At 35.1% G+C, this 18,935-nt stretch overlaps 1 protein-coding gene across 16 annotated transcripts in view; it reads right to left on the bottom strand.

The window, feature by feature from the left end:
• Positions 1 to 64: 64 nt before the first annotated feature.
• The window catches only part of CEP290 (centrosomal protein 290), an 88,960-nt gene continuing 70,089 nt past the window's right edge, over positions 65 to 18,935 (bottom strand). For 15 of the 16 annotated variants that reach the window (XM_074325313.1, XM_074325318.1, XM_074325316.1 and 12 more), the window contains 11 exons: positions 17,985 to 18,108; positions 14,876 to 15,007; positions 13,592 to 13,678; positions 11,815 to 11,979; positions 11,172 to 11,294; positions 10,030 to 10,202; positions 6,900 to 7,041; positions 5,646 to 5,719; positions 5,011 to 5,105; positions 1,439 to 1,518; positions 65 to 461 (listed from right to left, as the gene is read on the bottom strand). In XM_074325313.1, coding sequence (XP_074181414.1) covers positions 234 to 461; positions 1,439 to 1,518; positions 5,011 to 5,105; positions 5,646 to 5,719; positions 6,900 to 7,041; positions 10,030 to 10,202; positions 11,172 to 11,294; positions 11,815 to 11,979; positions 13,592 to 13,678; positions 14,876 to 15,007; positions 17,985 to 18,108 — 1,423 coding nt within the window. In that variant the 3' untranslated portion in view covers positions 65 to 233. Of the gene's footprint in view, positions 462 to 1,438; positions 1,519 to 5,010; positions 5,106 to 5,645; positions 5,720 to 6,899; positions 7,042 to 10,029; positions 10,203 to 11,171; positions 11,295 to 11,814; positions 11,980 to 12,076; positions 12,128 to 13,591; positions 13,679 to 14,875; positions 15,008 to 17,984; positions 18,109 to 18,935 lie in introns of those variants that run through there. The other variant, XM_074325322.1, reaches the window with a different exon arrangement.

The raw sequence follows: 18,935 nt of genomic DNA, 5'->3' as shown, positions 1-18,935 counted from the left end.
TCATTGTCTATTTGATAGTCATAACTTATTCTAAAAATCTTCAAAAATATACTTTTCCAGTATGTTAAAATTTTCATATAATTTTATTTACTAAAAATTCCAATTTAGGTAAAGGCACAAGGTATTGGGAAGGAAATCATGTAGGTCAGAGACTTGCTTGATTTCCAGATGGAATTTTAACTTATAAAGTTAATAAATAGTTAAATAATTTAAAACTATAGTTATAACTGCCCTTAATTGGGGAAATTAACAGGACTTCCCTCTTCATCTTCAGACTGTTCAGAAGCAGCAACAGGACTAGTTAATTCAACTCCAAATTGTTCAGAAAGTTTTTTTAACTTTTCTTCTAAAAGAATATTCTTTTTAACTTCTTCTTTGTAATTATACTTCAGATCTTCAATTTCTTCAAAAAATGAAGGATCAAAATTTTCCAGTTCTTTCTTCAGCTTTTTTATTTCCTCCTAATAGAAACATATTGTCCTTAATTATATACGTATATAATGCACTCTTTAGGTATGAACTAAAGAGACGTAATTGCAAACATGAAAGCCAAAGTAACCTGAGTAGTCAAATACACTTGTAAAGGCAGAAGTATTTTCTTAAGATATTGTTAATAAGGTTTCATTGTACAGTATAAGTAACTTGTTAACTGTCAAATTAAATTATTTTTTGTACGTTATGTCCCAGTCTTTGACTAAAATTTTTTAGCTCTTAAATTGGGATTTTATCTTTCTCCAAAGGCAGTACACTCTCAGATAATCTCAGTGAGGCAACCAAACAGACTTGGCTGTTCACAACATGGAGGTTGTTTTGGTCAAGATTCTTTGGCTTAGATCTCACTTATATTTTTTTTACAAATATCTAACTTTTAATGAATAATGGTCAACTTCTTATAAATATATTTATGATCAGGAAAACGCTAGGACTTCTGCCTGGCTAAGAGTTATGCATCTAGTGAAAAGACATTTTGAGCTTCAGCAACCATTTAGAATAGCCAGCAATCATACTTAACTCCCATAGCAAGCTCTTTTGTTGTCTTTACAGATTTCTTAGACAGATAAAGCATAGCAAATACTTTTCTTTAAGGGAAGGGAACTATTCTTGAAAAGAATTTAAAAAATAAAAGATACTGTTTGCAATGTGACCCCAAAATTAAGAAAATAAAATAATGATCTATAGTTGTGACAATTAAAAAATAATTTTTTTTCTTATCTGATTTGTTTTATCTCAATTTTTTTGGTAGCTCTTGTTTAATAAATATTTTTGACAGCTGAATGTAATGAACTTTGTAATAATCAAGGTCAAATATAAAATATCCCAGGAATTTTTAGGATACATACTTAAGAATTCAAAAAGGCGATCATAAAAATAGTTTTCAACAGCTGTTTTCGCAAAACATTTGTAACACTATAATTAGATATATTAAATATTTAATTACCTTCATATGCTGCTTTTCTAGATCTGAGGTTTTGAGCTGTGTCTCCAAATCTTTTACCTTTTCCTTTAGTTGACCAGGAACTGCCAAAAAAATAATAAAATTTAGACTCAGCTTTTTCCCATTCTGAATAAGTTCAAGATAAATGATTTATTTTAGAGAATGAGGAAATTTATGAAATTAGAGCCTGGAAAATATGGCATTTTATAACCAAAACACTTCAGGCTGTGAATACTATACACTACCTCTGCCAGGTATTGTAATTCCATAGAAGGCAAAGAGAATAGATATCTGCTAAGTGTTAGAAGTGTAGAGTGAGGTTAAGTTTTACATGGAAGACTGTTAGGTTCCAGAGAAAAATTCTAGACCCAGCAAAACTTAAGTACTAAAAGTACAACAGAAGAATGAGTAGACTTAGGTAAGGGGCTACAACCATAAGCTGGCCCAGCAGCACTGCCTAGCAATTCCATGTAGATCAGTATGCAGTAATAGTGTAATGACTACTATGTGAAAAGCATGCTAAGCAGGATGGGTTACACAAAGATGTATACAAAGTCCTGAAACTTAAGTGGAATACGTAAGAACACAAACAGCACAAGGGCTTTGTTTGAATTTATGGATTCCCTCCCCCAGAGTTAACATCTCTAATTTTATAATGACAATCAAAAGGCAAATAGTATTTTTACTTTTAATTGCTAGTCTGCTATCAATTAACCACTACATATGTGTCATGTGATCATATTTTGCAGCCATTGAAGGGTAAAAATTTAAAAATAATGCGAATGTTTGAGAAAATAATGGGCAGCAAACACATTTTCATGAATGGTACAGGAAGTATATTCTATTAAGGTGCCCTTGAAATGGTCCTGTAATTATAAGTTGGAGACAGGAAATACGTTCCTCATCCTTATGGGAATAGAGGCAGCAGAACCCATCTTCTTTTGGAAGGCAGAGCAAAATCATACTTATCAAAGCCTTCCTCCTCACACCTTCACAGAACGTGCTAATGGTCTTTTACACAGTTGATTGTTAATCATCTGGATGCTATATTTAATTGATTATTTTTAAATTTATTGGGGTGACAATGGTTAGTAAAATTACTTAGATTTCAGGTGTACAATTCTGTATCACATCATCTATAGATCACACTGTGTGTTCACCACCCAGGGTCAGTTCTTCCATCACCATATATTTGATCCCCTCGTGGGAGTCTATATAGTACATGGATTGGTAATATGTAGCACTTTCCAAAAGTTAGCTTAATGACCATTTATATTTAAATAACGCTTTAGAATTTCCAACAGTTACGATTTGATTTTGAGCCTCAGCAATCTGAAATAAGTTATGTGTCCTATGTCCTGCAGACAAGGACTATGAAGGTTCAGAGATTCCCTCTCAGAAAACAGCCTTGGATAAAACTTGCCTCATGTCAACAGCACTAACAGCTCTTTGGTTCTGGGTCTAGTCCAGCATACTGAGCTGGCTGCTACGAGAGGTGCTATCAAGACAAGACTACTTTCAGCCACCAAGAGGCAATGTGGCATCGTGGTCAATAGCAGGGAACAGAGAGGAGCTTTGGTGTTTCCTAGATTTCGGTTTCATTTTGCCTCTGCTACTTCCTACCTATTGTGACCTTGGGGAGTGATTACTTAACCTCTTTGAATCTGTTTATCACAGGTAAAGTGGAGACAACAGTACCTACCATACAGGGCTACAAGAATTTAAATGCACTGGGCATAGTTTCTGGTACAAGTCATATGTGACAGCTTTAATACAAAGTAGCAAAGGACTAAGGTAGTATATTGAAAAAGCTATAGGAAATAGTCCAAGATTGTTCAGATATAAATTGGCATAATGCTTTGGCACAAAATTTGGCTATTTCCATCAAGCTATCAGCTATCATAAATATACAGTACAAACAATTGTTTCTCATTGTTCGCAGTAGTTACGGTCTATAGAGTCAACTGGAACAATGAATTCGTGTATATTAAACCATAGCTTTTAGGGAATACACACACACACCCACACACAGGGGGTGCCAAAACAATGTATATACTTTTTAAGAAAGGAAAAAACTATTAATATACACTGATAACAAAAGATGAATACAAGTCATGTTTAACCTCTGCAATTACAAAAGGTGCTCAAAGTGGTTACCGTCAGCGTCCAGACACTTCTGATTACGGTGAACTACTGTTTGAGCAACGCTGATCAAAATTTTAGTCTCTCTCAAAATGTGTATACATTTTTTGGGCACCTCCAGTATATACATATATAGATAGAGATAGATAGCTATAGTCTCTACCTATATCTATATACTCACACACATATGCGTACAGACATAAACACACATCTCAGATTATAGTCTGAAATCCTGGAAACAGCTCCTCCTGGTAGATTCTATTTTGTTTCAAAGAAGAAAACAAGGTTTGGAAGTGTCAAGTGACTCTCCTAAGGCTGCCCCATTAACAAATAAATGTCAGAATTGGGATTTAAACCCAGTCCACTCACCCCAGAACCAGAGCTACTTGCCCTGAATGGCACTACCCCTCTACCCCGTCTCATTCTCTGGTCATCTCTGTGTGAAAGCTAAAACAAGTAAGCAACAAACGAACCAGACAAAGAAACAAAAAGTCATAGACGTAGGTAACAGTTTAGCGGTTACCAAAGGGTAAGGGGGGAGCGAGGGGAGCAGAAGAGGGTAAAAGCGATCAAACATACGGTGATGGAAGGAGAACTGACTCTGGGTGGTGAACACACAATGTGATATATAGATGATGTATTACAGAAATGTACACCTGAAACCTATGTAACTTTACTAACAATTGTCATCCCAATAAACTTTAATTAAAAAAACTGCAGAGCGCCACCTTGTTGATCTCCCCTGGGAAAGTGGGGGTCAAATTTTTCACTGGCCTGTATTTTCGTAAAAGCACCACGAGTACTGATTATGGTGTTACAGGTAAATTTTAGTGAGTAGGTGAATTCACAAATACAGAACCTACAAATAATGAGGCTCAACTAGTCATTGTGTGTGAAAGCATGTGCATATACAGTACGTACGTATGTATATATGCGTACATAAGCACATAGGAATAGGGGAATGATTAGTAATCATTTCTGCGTGTGAATGGAAGCAGGTAGAAGGATGAGTTACTTTTTAAAAAAAGAAAATAACGAATATAGGCAATGTTTACTTATGTAGTTTTTAAATTAATTACCAAATGACAACATTTAGAAGAAAATGTTCAGAGGGCTTAAAAGGGCCTATACTTAGAAACTAGAAGCAACAAACCTAGTATTCATCGCTTAGCACTGTATCATGATTAAATCTGTAACACCCACATGGAACTTAAGGAGAAAAACACTGCAGTACTTGCTATTTAACACTACAAACAAAAACCTCGATGGGATTTTTATTATTGCATGGAGGAAGAAACATCTAAAAATTTATATCGGGCATTTAACTCTATAGGAAGATAGTTAACAGAAGTCTGAACAAACAATAAAGGCAGACTAATTAAAAAACTTGGGTTAGCGAACGTGTGCTTTAAGGGTGTTCTCAAGTACATTACCAGGTATAGTGCTCTGAGCTCCACTTTGGTCTTTGTGTACTTTTATCTGATGGATTAGTTCTGCTTTTTCTTTTTCCAGCTGACTATTAGCTAATCTAGAACACAACGATAAAGTAGTATTAAAAAAAAACAGACATTGCTCCAGAAAATATATGGGCATTTCTTATAAACAGTACAGTGCTTTGAACTTGCTCATATTTATAAAAGTACACATTCATTTACTCTCACTGCTGCCATACTACCATTCTCAAAGAAAGATCATGGAATCAACTCTTCATGTTTTTCTTAAAAGCTGGCCTGATGTCATTTTCAAGAGTAGTTTTCCTATTGGAGGAGCCTCATGAGAGAATACTACCCAGAACCCTGGAAGTAAAGACATTTTTTCTCTCTCTTTCATTAATATCTGTCTCTGATGAGTTAAGGTTTAATACAGTCAATGCTAGTAAGGGAGTTTAAACTAAATTACAAATCTTGATACCTATGTGAGGATCTGGTTTACAATTTTTTCAGCATTTATTATATAAAAGAGAAAGATTGGAATTAGGATGAAATAAGGCCAATAAGCCTTTTAGGTAGCAAAGTTGAAAAATCCTATTCTTTAAAGAAAAAGGGTATCATAGGAACAGATAATGTACCTAAGAATTTGAAGCTCCCGTTGAAGGCCTTGCTCTGTCTCAGCACCTTCAGGAATATGTTTGAGAATCTCAATCTTTGGATACAATGAAGTTAGAAAATAAAGTTTGACATGGAAATATGAGGTTTCATCAAGATACACATTTTCAATAAAGCATAATTTTAAAAGCTGGGTTTGCAAAAGCACACATGAGGATACATCGATCATGTTTTCTATTCATTATTCACTCAGCAATTATTTATTAACTACAGCATGCCAGGCAATATCCTCAGCTTAGAGGAAACAGCAGTGAATAAGCAAAATCTCTTCCTGCATGTTCCCACGCCTCCTCACAGCGAGGGAAGGAAAAAAATGAGTATGTGATGTGGTGTGTGCGGGGTGTGGGGTGTGTGGTGTGTGGGGTGGTGATGTGATGTGATACGGTGATGTAATGTGGTATGTGATGTGATGTGATAATAGTGCCAGAGGAAAGGAAGGGCTATCAAGAGAAATAACCCAGGGTAAGAGGACAGAATGATGGAAGGTGGCATAGGGTTAAGGAAGGTCTGAGGAGCCTCCATTTAAATAGAGACATGAAGTGAGAGAGTGAGTTAGGAGAACACTTGGGTGAATATTAGTCTGAAGAAGGGAAACAAGTACAAGTCCCTGAAGTTTGAATGAGTTTGGTTTGTTCAGAAGACTGAAAGGTCACTGTGGCTAGAACACTGAATGAGGAAGGGAAAGATGAAGCTAGAGAGGAAACCACATGCCACACCATTTACGGTTTTATTCCCGGGTAATGGGGAACCACTGGAATAATCTAAGGATGGGGCTGCTATGATTTGCTTTATGCTTTGAAAGGATTACTTGGCAGTTACGTAAGAATAGGTCAGAGATAGGGAGAAGGTGAAACAAGGCACGAGTGCAAGCAAGGAGACCAGTTAGGAAACGATTGCAATGGTGTAGGTATGAGAGAACAGCTTGGACTAACGTGGCAGTGCTGGAGGTGCTGAGATGTCAGATTTGAGATAGATTTTGAAAATTGAGCTGACATGATCTAGTGAAAAAGATGTGGGGTGTGAGAGAAAAAAACAAGTTGATGATCCAGGATTTTTGGCTTAAACAAACGGGTGGAATGGTGTCATTCACTTAGATGGGCCTCCCGGGGAAAAATTCGTCAAGAGTTCATTTTTCTCTACAGAAGACAATGCCAAGGAATGGCCTGAGATATAATTCATTTTTTCTATCATGTAAAGAAAAAAAACACATTACTTGCCTGGTGCTCGAGGTCTTCAGTGTATTTCTTAACTTTTTGTTCCCTCTCTGTTGCTTGTCTTACAAGCTGCTTAAGATCAGTTAGGCTTTGTGTTTTTTTGGCAATATCAGTTTCCAATTCTTTCAATTTGGTTTCATACATTCTAAAAGTATAAAGGAAAATAATTGGTGTAGACATGGAAAATAATTTCATTGATTTAAAAGTCAGTTCAAATTACTGCACTAAAAATAACCAAGATTATCTTATTATACTCTTCTAGTCAAATCTTTTGCTACATATTTATTTAGCATTAGGTGACAGCAAGGACTAAGTATCCCTAACCAACAGAGAGGCCAATTAAAACAAAGGATTTAGGTGTTTCTCAAGGTTATAAACAAGGATAGAGCATGAATTTGACCACTGTAAAATATTAGAATGAATGCCTTTTCAGTTGCAAAACAAAATCGAAAGTAAAATTCATCAGAATATTAAATTTTGTATTAATGACTATTAGGAATATAAAGATCATAAATTAAAGCATTTCATATACACACATAAACACACACAAACACACAAAAAAGAGAAGGTATACAGGTAGAACAAAATCAAAGGACTGCTAGGAGAAGAAAGATATGGAAAAGCAGGACTGAGACAAATGATCTGTGTTAAGAAAGGGATGAAGCTTATAAAAATCTAAGTAGATTTGTAACCATTAAAGAAATGATCAAAAGTTTTAAAAAAATTCAGATTCCAATAGAAAATTTTACAACATTGAGCTCAAATGGTTTTACAAGCACATCATACCACCTTAAAAGAAGACGATGTTTATAATATTCAAACTTTTTCAAAGAAAAGGAATGCTTTGGCAACAAAATCAGGTAAGGATAGTATGAGGAAGAAAATTATTATTATCTCAATATATTCAAAAGTTTTTGATACATCTTAGAAACTCAGATTAGAAGGCAGTATTTTAACCTAACAAAGGCTTATCGACCAAACTAATGAAATATCAGAAGCTCACCTCTTCATTTCATTGAACTTTCTGCTCAAATGCCACCCAATCAGACAGGACTTCTCTGATCACCCAATCTAAAACAGCTCTTGCATCACCACAGCCTTTCTCAGCAGGCAGGATAAGGCTTGATATGGAATAGGTATCACTCGTGTCATTCATTTCTTGAGTTACTAATAGAGCAACTATAAAGGTTTCGGCATGAGGAAGACCTAATGTGTCATGGGTCCCATAAGAGATCTCTAAACCACTTACCCTGAGCTAGATGTATAATCCCCGCTGCAGACCTTAGCACGTTTTTTTTGGTGGATATAGGAAGGCTAGAGGCCAAGGTCAGAATGATCCTTCTCTCTTTCAAGTGGACTCGATTAGGACTTAATGTCTTTTTCAAGAGGGTTTACTGAAGGCCTACTCTATGCTGTTACCTGTATAGTTGTCAGATTAAACAGATATAAATAATCTAAAAGGCAAAGTCATCTTCGAATATGGTTAAATATCTCTACCCCTCTCAAAGGTTTATATACTTTATAAACCATTTTCACATTAATCTTTTCTGCAGGCTTACACAGCCTATTTTAGAAAAGGAAGGACGGATTATCATCTCCATAGATACAAAAACTTGAGCTCACAGGAAAGAGATATAATTTACCTAAAGTCACAGTGAAAATTAGGTGTTTCTGAGCCATGGAAGCTACCTGGCTCTCCAAAGGAACCAAGGCAAATGTTTTAGAAAAAACATAGACTCTTAACATAAAGCACAGACTCTGGCATGTAGCAGGTACTTGAGTAATTATCTGCCGAATAAATACATCTCAAAGCAACTCAAAATTCTTTGAGTCCATACATGATAATGGAAGAAAATAAAGGACAAAGAAATCAACTGATAGGGTCGCTGGTTGAGAGCCTCTGCCAGAGTCCAAGCAGACAAACAAGACACCTTCTCCCCTTTACACTTTTCCCCGTGTTATTTCCTTTAACCCCCACCCTAGCCCTCTGACAGAGTTAAGAGAGGCCTAGAGTGGCTTCTGCCTCCTCTCAGTATGATAGGAGGACAGGAACCCAGGATCCTTTGCCTGGACTGCCTGGCCACCTGCGTTGCCCTCTCCTCTACCTGCATAATCTTCCTGTCCTTCTTACACTTGGATGACAAGGGCCAAGTAAGTGCAGGGCGGCAGGCCCACTGTGGGACTTGCTGAGGTTCCCATTCTAGTCGTGGTAACGGCGACTGCCATCCTACCCATCATCAAGTCCACTCTAAACAGCAGGGAGACACTAAAAGGGAAACTGGGATGCAGGAACATAACAAACTCTAGAATATGGGAAGATAAAGAGGGGTTGGCTTTCATACAGATTGACTAACGGGAAAGCACAGAGGCAGGATCTCATTGGTCTCTAGCTTTCATATTCCTTGAAGCAGCTGCTTATGGCTGGAAATGAGAATGACACCAAAGCCTTTTACTGACTAATCAGAGTCATGATGAGCCACTGTGGTGATAGTGGCAATGAACATAGTACGGCTTACTCATGAATGCCCATCACCTCTTCCACAGCCACAGAGCTTATTTGACAGGCAGGATTGCACATACTTGTAGAAAAGGTTCACGGAGTAGGAGAGAATCAAGTGCCAGAAGGCAGAGGGCAGCCAGTAAGACACTAAACCTGTTGCTGAATTCACCTGGTTGGGGGATTTGAAGGACAAGTTGCCCAAATATAACACCAAAATTTCAGTACAACCCAGATCCAGTATGCCACAGGTTGTGACAAGACAGCTCAGTTGTGCCTGGCTTATCCTTGAGATAGAAAACGAACACAACCAAGAAGCTGAGTTGCAGCTGGACAGAAGCAGCACCCAGGAAAAGCTGGGCACCATCAGTCCATGCTGGTGGCTGACAGCAGCTTCCTGATGCCCACCCAGCCCCAGCTCTGCTCTGTGCCATGCCCTGCCACCCAATTAAACACATTAAGGAAGAAAAAGAGTCTCTGGCAATGCTAGGACAAAAAAAAAGAATATCATGTTAAAATAACCAACCAACAGTTCATTAGGAAAGAGCTAAGTTAATCAGAACTGTCATATTCTGTTAAAAACAGCGGAATTAGAACTCATTAAACTTTGTGCAAGTTTAAACTATTTCCTCCTACCTGGTAACAACAATTGATTTCCAGCTCTTGCTGTCAGCTCCTTCAAGCTGGGGACCTCTACTTTCTGCCAACTGTAACCTCTTACCAGTCTCTTCTAGCTGCACTGTCATCTTCTCATTTAATATCTCTAAGTTATTCTTGGCTATACGCAATTTCTCTGCAGCTTCAGTTTCCTATTTTTAAAAGATAATTAGTATATTACAACAAAGCACAATAATATTGCCAAAGATGCAATATATTCAAAATTATCACTATAAATTAGAAAACAAAAATAATCTGGAGTCCTAAATGCTGATTAAGATTCCAATAAAAACCCAATGTTTCCTTTACTCTAAAACAGCAATACAATCATAATCACAACAGATTATGTAAATGAGGTTTAAAACATAAATTTACAAGTATTCTAGTGGTTACTTTAAATTTGTAATTTTGTTTGGCTACTTTAATCTGTCGTCTTTGTTTATCACACATTTAAAAGTTTTACTTTGACTCTCTAATACCAGTACGCCTATCTATAAGCATAAATTATGTGTAAGTACCATAGATTATTTCCACTATTAAACATCTACATTCAAAGTACAGTATCACTGTGGCCTCACAGTACATTCAGATAAGTAGTTTAAAAATATTAATTTCAATTTATTCACTGGATCATCCATATAAATAATTCCTATTTGTCTTGGCAAGGAATATATTTTGTCACTTAGAAAGGAATCTTACTGTTTGTTTAACAAAACAGTTTCATATACTCCTTACTGTATATCAGGCACTTTCTAAGTCACATGTGCAAATACCAACAGCTCTGTGAAATAGATATACTTACTATTCCCAATTTTATAGATGAGGAAATTGAGGTTAGAGGGAGGTTAGTAGCTTGACTAGTTAGTTACCATGGCTAATAAATTACAGAGCTAAGATGTGAATGCCAGCCATGTAGCTTCCACGTTATATGGCTTCTTAATTTATTTTTTTTAATTTAATTTTCAATGTTCCCCATGGTGAAAGGATGGCAAGCATACAAATATAATTGCTAAATCCCTTAATATCTCCTTTGAATAAACACGCTCATCAACGTTTTCACTCAGTTTTTTCAAGATGTATTAACATAAAAAAATAATTATAATCACTAACGGAAGTCATACTTTTTTAAGTTCTTTATGAAGCCTTTCATTTTCAGCAACAATTTTCTCTGTGCCTTTGGTCTTGGATTCATAGTGCATGCTCAGCTGTCGTCCAAAATGAGCTTTAAGTTTTTCTAATTCAGCCTTGTAATAATAATAATAAAAAATGTACATTATCAAGACAATGAAATAAAAGAAGATCTTGTAAACTTATAAAACTTAATTCAAAGTAGTTGTAGCGATTGTATTTGATAGTTAGAATTAGTCTTGTATCTAATACTGGTCATCTACAGCAAAGATTTCCAACCTTGGCTACACATTAGACAAATAAAAAATCACAATACTTATGGTAGTACGCACCCCAGAGGAATCTAAATACTCTCAGCACTGGGGGTTTAGGCACCTGTATTTTTGAAAACAGATACAGGTAATTATTTTATGTTGCCAGAGTAAGAACCATTGGTCTTGAAATAATAAGATGACCAAATGGAGCTACTCTAACTACTCTTAGCTTCCAATAAGTTCTTTCTGTAGGTGTAAAATACCAACTGCATCCATTAAAGCCATTTTATATAGTTAGATTATATTTAAATTTTTCTTTAAAAATTAATAAAAATTATAATAGTAAAACATTCCATAAAAGTGATCACATTTAAAATATTACCTTCAACTTTTCATTTTCCAGCTCAATATTAGCCATTTTTTCACTGGTCAGTATTCCTGATGCTTTTTTCAACTGTTCATTTTCCCTTTGGACTTTTTCAACTACTTTTTTCATTAAGCCAATGGTTTTTTCTAATTCTGGGATTGTCTTTCCACTTCTACCAGACTACAAAAAAACATATTAACTTTTTATTTAATCAAATATTTGAGAGAGTATAATATAAACACAACACATGCATTATTATACTCACATTATTGACTCCTAACATTTGAAGCCAAAGCTTGTATTACTTTCACTCATCATTAGAATAACCCTATGAGATAGGAATTACAATTTTCACTTTACATACAAGAATAGCAAGACTCAGAATTTAATAATCCTAGAGTCATGCAGCTGATAAGCAATAGCTTAAATACTCTAGCCTCGATGTCTGTTTCAAATGAATAAACTTAACAACATAAACATTCGATTTAGCATTAGCTCATTCCAGGATTGCAGAGGTTTCTTTATGTAGGAAAAAAACACAAAAGAAAAAATGTGCCTTTAAAGAGCTCGTGAGTTATCGAATTTGAAATGCAGCATAATGGAGGTGATTTACTTTAAGAACAACCATTGATTAGAAATTTAGTTTCCTTCCAATATAAATAGAAAAAAAAAATCTGAAATAAAAATCCTGGTGTAAAGTTATCAAAAGAGATGCATCACAAATTAATAAGTTTAACTGCTTATAATTTAACATAGAAACAGTTTTCCAATAGTCAAGTAATCTGCTTACTTTTTTGTCATTTTAGTCAGGATTCACACTGTCCAATGAATAGCCCTAAAAATATAAACTTTTACATAATTTTTATACTGTATACCTTCATAATTACCTTAGAAAAGGTTAAATTAAGAAACAGATTATTATTTATGACATGAATGTTTCTGACTGTCAACAAAATATTTGTCCTTTTCTACTGATACTCAATATTTTTACCAAATCCATCATATATTTAATATCACTGAAAAAGTTTTTGTCCATTATGATTGCTTCCACTTGTGCCACTTAATAATATGAGTTCAACATGGGCTGCAATCTTTGGCCTTGACCTCATGAGCAACATTTATTCATGTAAAAAGTGAATACAAAATAGCATAGGAAGAAATATACAGTAGTACCTCAGTTTTCAAACATCTCCGTTGACGAACATTTCGGTTTACGAACACTGTAAATTTTATGGATCTATGGTCTCATTAGATAGTAAAATTCATGCTAACTTTGCAGTTTTAGGGGTTGATTTTAAAGGTCTGGAACAGATTAATCCATTTTGCATTACTTTCTATGGGGAAACTATGCCTCGGTTTTCAAATGTTTCAGAACTCGAACAGTCTCCGGAATGGATTACGTTCGATAACCAAGGTACCACTATACAAGAATAAAAAATGAAAACAAAATACTAAGAAGTTGTCATGGACATCATAAAAAAAATTACAAAATGTTAGAATTGGACCAAGGAGCACTTAGGAGTTAGCTCAACAAACAGAAGAAAGATTCCTGAAAGTTAAATGTTTTCAAGGTGTGGAGGGATACGTAACAAAAACAGATGATGTGAAATAAAATGCATGTAAGCTATGACAGATGATAAGACAGACAAAAGCTTAATAATGTTTTGCACATAATAAAAACTGAAACTGTAGGCACTAGTAAAGACATATCACTACTGTTATGACATATCCAAACTTTTTCATTTCCAGCTTATCACTTCAAAACAAACATGGCATATCTTCACATACTCACCCCTCTGACATGGCCTAGTTTCTGCTCAACTTCTGCTTTCCCTTTCTTAAGAAATTCACACATTTCCTTCAAATCTCTTACTTGATTCTGTAAGATTAAAGCAAACACGTAACAATTTAGCAAAGCTATAGCCATTGGAAAGGAAAAGATAAATAATTCATCTGAACTAGCAATCTTTCCAACTGGATAGCCAAACGAACAAGTGGGTCTCTACAGCAAGAATTTTTAACTAAGACATGTTGAATTAAAGTATATAAATAAAAGAGTATTTTGTATATGACTTTCAAGATATATTTTCCACATTGTTGCCTTAATATACAATATAAATTTGAGTTGAGGACTCTGATTTTAACTGTCCCATTAGTTACATACATAGATCCTTACCCACAGTTGTCTGTTTTGCAGAGAAACAGACAACTGAACTTCTAACACTAGTTCTAACAGTGTTAAATCAGAATGAGAAGCAGGAAATAGCTTAATTATATGATTATCGGTGGAATTAACAAGATGGATAATATTTTAGGTTATAAAACAGAACTGAAACAATTAGCCAGCCAAGAGAAAACAAAATTCCCATAAACAGTATAAGATTTGGAAAACCAAAGATGAACTTTTTATAAACATCAAAATAAAGTAAAAATTCTAAGAGACAATTATCCTAATATATTTTTAATTTAAAGACTATTTTTTTAGAGACATCCTAACATCTTAAAGTGTAATCAATGTCAATGAAATACATCACCATCCTCTTGCCTCAGGGCATTTGCACCTGCTACTTCTGTTGTCTGGAACTCTTTTCCAGTATTTGTGTGACCCACTTCCTTCCCTGTCCCTTAGCTCTCTGCTAAAATATCATTTTATTAAGGAAGGCTTTCGATTACTATTCTGTTTCAAATAGTAATTCCCATACCCCCACCCAACACACACACACCCTTCACAGCAATCATGCTTTTTTTCCTTAGCATTAAACGTAAGCTGACATACTCTCCATTGATTGGTTTACTTGTTTATCAGCCTTCCCCACTAGAATGTAAGTTCTATGAGTGCACAAATTTATTTCATTGTTATTTCCCATTACCTAGAAGAGTGCTTGACACAAAGAGTGCCCTCAACAAATAATCGTTAAATGAACACATGTAGAAAGTGTAACACTACCATAGAATTGTAGGAATATGAGTTTTTGTCTTCTTCATAAACTAATGTGGTAAGCACAACAATTAAGTAAGGAGAAAAAGATTTTCTGGCTTTAGATTTCCTAACTATAACAAAGAACGTTAAATTTACCTTCAATCTTGGCAAATCTTTATTTGCTTGTTCAAGTTGAAATTTTAGTTCAATATTTTCAGATGACAACTTCAAGTTTTCCCTCTGAAGCTCCTGTTCTTTTTGCCAGTGATCTGACTCTATTTCTGAAGTCTTCAGGAAAATGTGAAGTAAGGAAGATTTTTAAGGTTTAATAAATAAAAGCTGCATAAGACATACTGATTAAGACAACACAGTGCTAAAATGGAACATTTTTCCTCAAAGGAATATTAGAAAATTGGAGAGCTCTGGACAAACAACCACAAATAAATAAGTTAGAATACAAAGCTTGCAGGAGAAAAGGTAATACAGTATATTTTAATTAATATAGGAAGTGAATTCAATTATAACTTAACAACATCCACACATATTTGTATAATGCTTCCATATTACTCTTATAATGAATGAAGTAATTTATGATTTTTTTTTCATTCCAAAATAAAGCATGACTTTTATCTGTTATGGACTGTATTATGCCCACCTCCCTCTCCACTCCCAAATTCATAAGTTGAAATCCTAACTTCCAGTACCTCAGAATGATATTAATTTGGAGATAGGGCCTTTTCAGAGATAGTTGAGTTAAAATAAGGTCATTAGGGTTGGTCCTAATCCAATGACGGTATTCTTATACAAAAGGGAAGTTTGGACACAGACATGTACAAAGGGAGATGATGTGAAGACACAGGGAGAAGACGGCCATGTACAAGACACTGAGAAAGGCCCTGGGACAGAAACTTCTCTCACAGACTAAAGAGGTAATCAACCCTGCTGACACCTTGATTTTGGACTTCTGGCTTCTAGAACTGTGAGAATAAACTTCTGTTGTTTCAGCTATCAAACCTGTGGTGCTTTGTCATGGTAGCCTAGCAAACTAACACACAGAAGCCAATGTAAAGAAGTGCCTCAATCCCTTCCTCTTTCAGGAAGCTTTTCCTCATTCCTTGAGCTAAAGTAATTACTCGGTCCTCTGAAATTCAGTAACAGTGTATTTGCATTTGTCTTGGCGTGAATCCATCTTGGGTTATTATTTGTTTACTTTTACTTCTCATTCTAAACTATAGGTTATTTGAAAGAGAAATCTGCTTGATTACTTTTTTTTATAAAGTGGGAAGTCTCAAATTCTCAATTACTTTGTATCCAGTGGAAAAAAAGAAGCATTATAAACCTGGAAAAGAGGATGAAATATGAATTAAGTCACTTTCATCCATTTTCTCTTAATATTTAATTTTAGTCGATGTTTTGAAGACTCAGGTGCCTGGAATATCTTAGGTGGAAAGGATAAAGTAAAAAAAAAAAGGTAAATGCTATTTGATTTCATTTGGGAACAAATGTGTTATTCTGTAAGGTAATGTAAGCCGACCCAAAGTAGTATGTACATATTAATAGCATGTTCATAAACTGGACCTCCATTTAAATCCTGTTTGTTGATCACTAGAGAAGTTACTTATTCTCCAAGCTTCCCATGTAAAATACAAATACTACTCTGCGAAGTATTGTGAAAATTAAATGTAGGCACAGAGTCTAACACAACATAGATAGCAATACATGTAAGCTCCCTTTTCTCATTACATAACACATGGCAAAAAGACCACCAAAGGAATGTCTTATGCATGTTAGAATGTCACATAGCATCATAACAAATTTTTATCGACATTATTCCCTATAGTGAAATTTTAATCGCAGTGAGATTTTACAGCATGATGCATTAGACATTTCTAAGGCAAACAAACACCTCTAAAGTGCCTTATTTTTCTTAATGCTGTTACCTACTTGAATCATTTCAGCGACCTCCAATGGTAAAACGTAGTAACATGATCAAGAAATGTATACCCACTAATTTTGTTGGTGGTGGTCCAATGTTACTGTTTAAGGAGACGTTTACTAATAGTATTTTTTACAAATCCTACACAATTCTTTTCTATTTGCACTACATACGTATGCTACTTGCTAGAAGAAAACTCAGCTAACGCAGAGGTGAAGGGCTGCCACGTGCTCCAACCTGGGACCCGTCATTTCTGCGCTGGACCGGCTCATCCGTCGCAGGGTCCCCTGGGGCAGCTTCCTCCGCACACTGATTCGTGGCCACAGTGACTGCAGCGTGACCGCAGCCGCCCCCGCGGATGCTTCCGGATGTCTGTGTGTGCTCTGACTTCCATCTTCAGCTCTATGCCCCTCTCCTTGCTCCTCCTTGCCGGACTCATTCTCTTCCTTGTTTTTATGTTCCTGCTTATTATTTTCACAACAGTCTTGATTCATTTTCTCAATTCCAGGGTCAGGTTCATTTTCAAAATTGGAGTTAAAATCCGCCAAGGTACCATTAGTTGACCTAAGTGGTCTTGATTTATTGTTTGGTCTTGCCTCAGATATATTTAACTGAGTTGGATCTACGATATCTTCTGCTTTGTGTTTTTCTTCATCACTGTAATGCTGTAAAATATTTCTGGGTACCTGATAATGTAAGTTGTCACTGGCATCTATTCCCTTCCCATTTTTAACTCTGGGCACTGTTATGGGTGTTTTTTGGTTCCTGTGTAAAGTGTTCTTTTTGTGAAAAATATCACGCCTGTATTTATTAACACTGATAGCAAGGCTAGAAAGTGGAGTTGTGTCACATAACAGATTCTGCTTGAAGCAGAAGAAAGAGAAGAAACATGAAAAGAGAAAAAGGAAAAAAAAACATAACAGAAATATACATACTAAGTGATTTAAAATAAAACACAACAAACAATTCTACATTAGTGATTCTTTATAAAGCAAAACTAGAGACATATCATACGTTTGATGAAAATGTTATAACGTATTTTCCTATATTTATCTAATGGTATGTTCTTGCCACCACAAAACTCAACTACATTTACAATCTCTAGAAGTCATTTTTAATGAAGCTTTACGCAAAGCATAAAAATCTTAAGTTTACTGTTATTACCTAAGAAGGATTAAAGAAGTCAATATACCTCACTACCTAGTAAAAATAAAATTGTACTTAATATTAAAGACAGGGATCTACTGGTTTTGGCCAGAAAAGGTAGAGATTTATTTCACTTCTAAACTTTAAAATAGAAAAATGAAAAAAAAAAAGATGTACACTTACTGAAGGCCTAGAATATGCATCCTTCGAAGACTGTTTTTCTAAAGCATGTAGTTTTTCTTGGAGGTATCTATTCTGTAAACGTAAATCTTCTATAACAGAATCTTGAGGAAGAACTTGATGAGTTCTACAACAACAACCACAGACTCTTTACTATTCAAGCTTCAACTTTTCACTCCTTTACTATATTAAAATGCAGGAGAGAAAGAAAATGTATAACGTATTTCTTAACACTGTATTTATTTTAAATTCTACAAAACTTGCAAACTTTACAAAAAATAAATTAGGACATGACTATTTATGTTATAAAATGATCCTCTACAGATGATTCATTGCAGGGCTCCTTTAAACTATGCGTTAAAAGGTACATTTTGATTTACAGAAACATATTACATTTTTAAAGAACATGCATCTATGTATATGAAATTGTATAAGATAGCTGAATTAAAATATCTACTCTTTTTAAAACATTGCATAATTTCATTACATTCATGTGCTTCTCGAGAAGCTTAAGGATTTAAAAGGGCTCTTACTGTTGCCGGATAATAATCTGTTACTTCATGTCTACACGTATCTGCGTGACCCACAAGGCCCTCCACAATGTGGCATAACCTCACTTATTCAACCTAATTGTCCAGGAGTCTACCTTTACTAGGGCAAATCAACTCACTCTTACCCACACACATACAAGAGTCACTCCTGCCTCTATGTCTCTGCTTTCTTGGTTCTGCTTTCTTGGAATTTCCTTCCTTTAATATCTAGATTCAATGCATAAAATTCAGAAATTTACACTTGCACTGAGAGAGAAGACCAGTTCAATCTCTTTTATAAAGCCTTTTCCAATTCAGCCCACACAGATTTACAGTATTAGAAAAAAAAAAAAAAAAAGATCAATTAGAAGGTTTCAAAACTATAATATTTTGATCCCTCTGAAAACTACAAAGGAAAAGAAAA

Source organism: Rhinolophus sinicus, linkage group LG02 (assembly GCF_036562045.2).
Source record: "Rhinolophus sinicus isolate RSC01 linkage group LG02, ASM3656204v1, whole genome shotgun sequence".
NCBI lineage: Eukaryota > Metazoa > Chordata > Mammalia > Chiroptera > Rhinolophidae > Rhinolophus > Rhinolophus sinicus.
This window is presented reverse-complemented; position numbering and strand designations above follow the sequence as displayed.